This window comes from Formica exsecta, unplaced genomic scaffold (genome assembly GCF_003651465.1).
Source record: "Formica exsecta isolate Colony F162 unplaced genomic scaffold, ASM365146v1 scaffold341, whole genome shotgun sequence".
NCBI lineage: Eukaryota > Metazoa > Arthropoda > Insecta > Hymenoptera > Formicidae > Formica > Formica exsecta.
In genome coordinates, this window is record NW_021850665.1 from 1 (window position 1) to 7,006 (window position 7,006).

The 7,006-nt window shown below is 32.4% G+C and overlaps 1 protein-coding gene across 1 annotated transcript in view; it reads left to right on the top strand.

Moving 5' to 3' along the window:
- Positions 1–2,489: 2,489 nt before the first annotated feature.
- The window catches only part of LOC115238477 (lanC-like protein 3 homolog), a 12,847-nt gene continuing 8,330 nt past the window's right edge, over positions 2,490–7,006 (top strand). Inside the window, exons 1-2 of the mRNA XM_029812342.1 lie at positions 2,490–2,844; positions 4,001–4,377. Of these exons, the coding sequence (XP_029668202.1) occupies positions 2,490–2,844; positions 4,001–4,377 (732 nt within the window). The remainder of the gene's footprint in view (positions 2,845–4,000; positions 4,378–7,006) is intronic.

The following is a 7,006-nucleotide window of genomic DNA, read 5'->3' on the forward strand; positions in this document are numbered from 1 at the left end:
ACAATCAATTATTGAATCGGTGTTTCTGCAATTGAAACGGACTCAATTAAAAACAAATATACAGTTTCTCCGCAGGGGGTCCGCCTTATATTCCCGCTTGACCGCTTTCTACTTCCAGGTTGGCTCACTCGACCTTTGCCGCGTAGCGGCGCGGCCGGAACTACGCGCGAACACGCGAGCGCGTGGGCCGCCAAGTTGCGGGTCGCGCTACTGTATCGCGGATTGTGCTTTATAGTATATCTAGACCGAGCGTTTGCCTTTATTTAAAGAGTGGAGGTAAAGATACACGTAGAAAAGGACATACTCTGTTCCGTGCTCTTTGCGTTCTCTCTCGCTCGCATGTAGCGTAGTAAAAGAGTACGCTACTACCAAGCTCCCAGCCAGCGACCTACATAGTAATTAAATTTACGATACATGAAAAAAATTAGCTTAATTTGCTCTTTCATAATATACATTTTTTATAATTTGCTCCATTTTACTTTTTTTATAAATAAATGATAAAGTTAATAACAATGTAAACGTCAATATAAATGAAAATCATTAAAATTTGAAGGTTCTCAAGGTACAGAAAAATTGCTCTTTTTTTTGTTTAAATTTGCTCCATCTTTAAAAATTAATTATTTACAGTATTTATTGAGAAAAAAATTAATAATTGCTTATACATTTTGCGGGATGTCAAGACATTGTGCGCATGCGCAAAAGTATTTAGCGCCTGCGAAACAGAAACCTGAGCGCGCCATTTTTCAAATTATTCATTTTTTTTAAATTCATTTAAGAAATATTAACACTGAAAGAAAATGATTGAAATCAAACGGTAAATTGTAAACTTTGTTTTGTTATAGTATGTGTGTAATTCATCCAGCTATATACCCAAGGTCCAATTAAAGTTCAATATAATTGTTTTAAAAAACTTGGCATATTTGAAAAAATTAATAAATTTATTGGATTCAAATAAATATTTATTTCAATACTCTTTTACACATTATTTATTCAAAACAAGTAAATATTTATTTAGTTTGAAAAGGATTTCTTACATCAAATGAATATTTTTTCAGATCAATGTTATTAATTTCAAATAAATGATGTGCGAAGAAGTGATAAATATTTATTTGATTTCAATCATTTTTTTTCGATGTTAATATTTCTTAAATAAATTAAAGAAAACTGAATATTTTGAAAAATCGCGCGCCGGGTTTCTGTTGCGCAGACGCTAAATACCTTTGCGCATGCGTACAATTTCTTGATATCCCGCAAAATGTATAAAACAATTATTAATTTTTTTCTTAATAAATACTGTAGATAATTAATTTTTAAAAATGGAGCAAATTTAAACAAAAAAGAAGCAATTTTTCTGTGTCTTGAAAACCTTCAAATTCTAATGATTTTCATTTATATTGACATTTACATTGTTATTAACTTTATCATTTATTTATAAAAAAAGTAAAATGGAGCAAATTATGAAAAATGTATATTATGAAAGAGCAAATTAAGCTGATTTTTTTCGTGTATCGTAAGTTTAATTACTATGTAGGTCGCTAGCTGGGAGCTTGATGGTGAGTACGCTATGCTACATGCGAGCGAGAGAGAACGCAAGGGGCACGGAACAGAGTATGTCCTTTTCTACGTGTACCATGGCCCTCACTCCTCAACACTCGGTCTAGATATACTATGTCTATGGTTGGGTCATTTAGCTATTTTGAGTAATTTCCTACATATTCGTGTAGGAAACTGTATAATACGTATGAAAACGTAGGAAACGTATTATACATGTATTTTTGCGTATACAGTTTTCAGTGTCCTCTCGTGAGTCTGGGCCTCGATTCTTGAATTCATGCGATTATTTACGTATGCGATTAATGTCGCATGAAAATTTTCGTATGCGATTAGTCGAAGATATTCTTGACGATTCGGTGGTCCAGAGCAACGCGATTGGTAGAAATCAAAGAGAATTAGATAGAGTGGAAGGTCCCATAAGAGCGTAAAGCCCGTATCAGACTACGCATTGAAGATTAAGATTGAAATTTGACCAATCAGGATAAAGAAATTTTAGTTCCTTTTGTTCTGATTAGTCAAATTTCAAGCGTAGCAAATCACAATCGCAAATGTAATCGCAATCGCAGCCGCGAGCCGCTAGTGTGATTCGGGCTTTACGCGATATAGAATTCGTATTGATGGAAGCACTCATTTCATGCAATCAATGTCACTTTTTGATCAAAGTGAAATGTGTTACATAATAAATTTTAATAGTTGCGATCGAATTTGAACAAGAAGAAGCTAAGTAATTGGGCATCAGACTCGGTAGATGGCATTGATCGCTGTATACGCTTACCTTCCACTCTATCTAATCCTCTTTGGTAGAAATTTTATAGTTATGGAAAAGCGTGTGTGACAGGCTTAATTTGTTGACGCGTCCTGTGTGCAAGAGGATCCTAAAGTGCAAAAGGGAATTATACTGTGATCCCTTAAACCTTGAGAATTTTTCTGACGCAATGTCGCAACGACCCAGGCACTTTGTGAATGAGTACCGTGAGCGTGAGGAGGAGATCGTTAGTTGTGCGACATCAATGCGACGCGATATTGATGACAGTCTGTGTGCCGCTAAGATTAATCTACGCAAGATTCTGCAGCGTATTGTTGATAAGGAACCGCCCGAACGTGCGGAAGCAGATGGTGGTCTGTATGTTGGTGCATCCGGTATCTCTTATGCGTTTCTACGACTTGCTAAACACACTCTATTGGAAGCTGAGACTGAAAAATATCTGTCACTGGCCGAGCGTTACTTACGTTCATCTCTGGCAATGGTACTACGTCGCGAGGGCCGTTCCGGCACTGGCTTCCTTTTGGGTTTGTATGTATACTTTGTTAGGAACATGTGAGTGAAATATGATGGAAAGATAGGGAAATTTAAATTATAGATTGGACTGTTATTCTCGAATTTCTTAAATATCACAAAAACGATAATATAATTATTAAGCGCGAGATAAAATTATTAATAATTTATTTAATATATAGCATATTCTCTTTCTCATGTAATAAAACAAGAATAGATCAGTTACACACATAGAATGTCAACTTTATTATGTGTTCAAAATTTAATATTTAAAATATTTAAAAAAAAATAATGTGCCTGTGTATGAGATGTAAGATGTAGAGATGTGAAAAACCTTTTTAATAGAAAATAAACGTCTTTTTTATTCATTGAAAAAATAAATTCGTTTTTCTTTTTTATTTATTTTTGTGTAATAAAATATTATTTTTCTTCACATTTGTTTGTTAATAAAAAAACTAAAGTTTTCATATGTTTTTAATTAATTTTAATGGATTAATAAAACTTGCGGCAAATTAAACTAAAAAAAACATGATATGATTCAAATAATTTTTAGTTAAATACATAACAAAAATTTTTATTATGTATCTAACTGAAATTATCCAAATTATGTTGTGTTTTAGTATCATTCTAACTAAAAATCTCATTAAGCCATTAAAATTGTTTTTAAAATAGTAAAATAAAAAATAAAAGGATTAGTTTCTAGTTTATAAAATGTTTACATTCGTGAATTGCGAATGGATGGAGGAAGACGATTTTAAAAGATTTTAATACTCTTTAATGATAGTAAAAATGTTAAAAATACATATATAAGAACAATAAAATTTTGAAAAAACAAGGCGTAATTTTTTTCATAAAACGTATTTTATAAAAAGAAATTTAGTTTTTTTCTATTTTCTCTAGTGATCTATATTTAATAAAATGATAAAATATTTAATAAATTGATAAAATACTTATTAAACTGATACATATTCTATTTTGCATTTCTAGTTTCTCCCCTATTAAATTGTATAGTAACCAATATTGATAAATATAGGAATAATATAATGAAATGAAACAATAATATATATAATTTCTTCCTATTGTTATGTTTGTATTTTTTGACAATTAAGATAGAATAAAATTTGGAAATATATAATGATCTATTTAAAGTAAATGATTTGATTATTACAGGAGATTGGGGCATTCTAGCAGTGGGCGCAGTCCTCGCAACCGTCCGAGGCGATGAAAAGACTGCTAGTGAATTTGTGAAGCGCTACACAGAGACGGGAGTACGCTGTAAGGAAGTGAACTTTCTGAAATGCGGATCGGACGAATTCTTTGTCGGTCGCGCTGGCTTTTTGTATGGTGCGTTGTGGTTGAACCACAAGATGAAAAAAGTCGTCGTTCCACTCGATACGATGCATGAAATCGCGCGGACGATCGTTGTCTCGGGCAAGATGTACGCACGAGTGCATAACAGTCCATGTCCATTAATGTACGCGTATTATGGCACGGAATATCTAGGCGCTGCGCATGGACTCTGTGCAATTTTACAAGTCCTTATACAGGTGGTTATAATAAATATCCATTTTCTGGTATAATCACACTGGTCGACAAAATGAGACCTTTTTTTGCCTTAAGTTCTATCAAGTTATTTCTGGTAGATTTTTTAGCGCTGATTACGAATCTGGGAGTCGATTGTGTATCTTGAAATGAAGTGAAAATTACAAAAGTGAACAGATTTACTAGATTTCGACAAATGAAATCGTAGATATTCTAGTGAATGTCTTCACTTTTGTAATTTTCACATTATTTTAAGATACACAATCAACTCCCTGGTCGTAAAAATGGCATATTCCGTCCAGTTTTTGAGAAAATCTCAGTCAAAGTTGCTAAAATAGGCGTTTTTGAGTGAGTTATATCTTTCGATGTCAAAAGTACCAGACAGGATAGGTTATCTTAAAAAAAAGTGGTCGAAATATAAGAAACATTATTTATCGCAGTGTCCCCAGTCATACGTCTCCAATTGTCCGTTACTAACATTTTTTTTAAAATTCTAATTATGACAGTCGGTATGTATACGTTTTTGTGGGCGCTATCAGTTAAGAACAAAATTAGAATAGTTTTTGACATTAGTATTTTAGTAACGGACAATTGGAGACGTATGACTAGGGGACATTGCGATAAATGATGTTTTTTTATATTTCGACCACATTTTTTTTAATAAAATCTTTTCTGCCTGGGACTTCTGGCATTTTTATTATGAAGTATAAGTCTTGAGCTTCATTTTGAGTTGTCATTGCTTTCTGGAGCACCCTCCCCCCCATTGAAAAATATAACTCACGCAAAGATATAAAAAACGCCTATTTCAGCAACTTTAACTGAGATTTTCTCAAAAACTTGATGTGATACGCCATTTTTAGCCAAATTTGTAATCAGCGCTAAAAACAAAAAAAGTTTAATAACATGTGTGAAAACGAACCAATAACGAGTTATTTCAATTTCAAGATATTTAAAATAATTTTTTAAAATATGTAAAGAGAGAAAGATCTAAGCTGCCTTTAAACTAAAATACCTTTGGGTACTGAGGATAACTTTAGTCTTTAACTGCCCGTCATTTCTTAAACGTCTCCTACCAAGAACAGTGGATTGATAGAGACGATTTAATTTCTTGGCCCCTTGTTCATCAGATATCAATCCCATTGATTTTTATTTATAGAGTCATCTTAAACATTTAGGTTACGCTGCAGGACCTATCCAAAATATTCATAAACTTCGAGAGCGCATTGTTAATTCGTTTGATATCGAACGGAACTCTTTTATTATTTTTAACTAAGTTCGGCAATTCCTGAGAAGGCGTGAAACATGTGTTGCTGTTGGAGGAAGTCACTTTGAATAGTTCTTGTAACTTGTGAGTTACTATATTATGAGTAACTATATGAGTTTGATATTAATTTATTTGTAATTATGTTGGTTATGTGTTTACAAGTTTAAGAGGCTGCGTTCCGATATTCACTGTCAGTACTGAAAATCTATAGTGTACGTGACGTAAACTAGATTTACATAGATATAACATAGATTTTCAATACTGATAGTGAATATCGAAACGCAGCCTAAATTAGTGAAACGTGTTAATGGTTGGTTTTCAGACGTTCAGATGTTTATTAAGAGGGCACTCCTACCTAGAAATTTTCAAAAAATTGATTTTTGGATTTTGACATCTTGTAGTACATCTTGAAAATATTTTTAGAAAATTTTAAGTTAATCCAAAATAAAATTGACAAAGTTGTAGATGTATAAAGTACATTTCTCGAAGTAGCGCTCAGAGCAGGGGGCCTATCATGGTTCTTGAAACAAGGTGAAAATTACAAAAGTGAACAGATTTATTAGATTTCGACAAATGAAATTGTAAATACTCTAGTGAATTTCTTCACTTTTGTAATTTTCACTTCGCATTTTGTAATTTTCAGAGTCGCATTTAAAATTTTATCCGATGAATTAATTTTCGAACGTAATCTTGAAGGCATACATTTATTGGATATCGCGTTATGGAAGATTCACATTGATTTAAAATCCGATAATATTATCCAATAGAAAATACGGACTCGAACGACATTTTTGTTCCTAGAAAACAAACTCTCCTATTGGACGTCGGGCACGATATAAATCCCACAAGTTTATCTTTAATCTCAAATATGCAATAGATTATCTGCAGTCGCAACATGAGAACATGTCAAAGAATTTGTTTTGACAGAGCACAGCAAGTATTATACAACTATAACTATACAAGCATTGGCGAGCATAATGACGTTCCCATAGCATATATCGATGATGAAATTATTATTATTGAAAAACTGAATTAGATCGTTCAATGTTGACAATGGATTGCCCCATAGTAACAAGTGAAATGTGTCTTCTATGATGTAGACATACGTGTAAAAAAAACTCCTATAATAATCGACAATTATAAATAATTGCTAAAACTGTTATACGTAAGCAATCGTCGTCACATGATATACTCAGTTTAAAAAACTTTATTTATGCGTCATAAATGTTTAAAAAATGTGAGAAAGAAACCACACATTTTACATATATTTATCTACACACGCGAATATAGATTTAATAAAATGCGATCTCTTATATTAGAATATCAATTTTATAGAGAGAACAGTTAAGTTGATGTATGCAAAGTTTCAA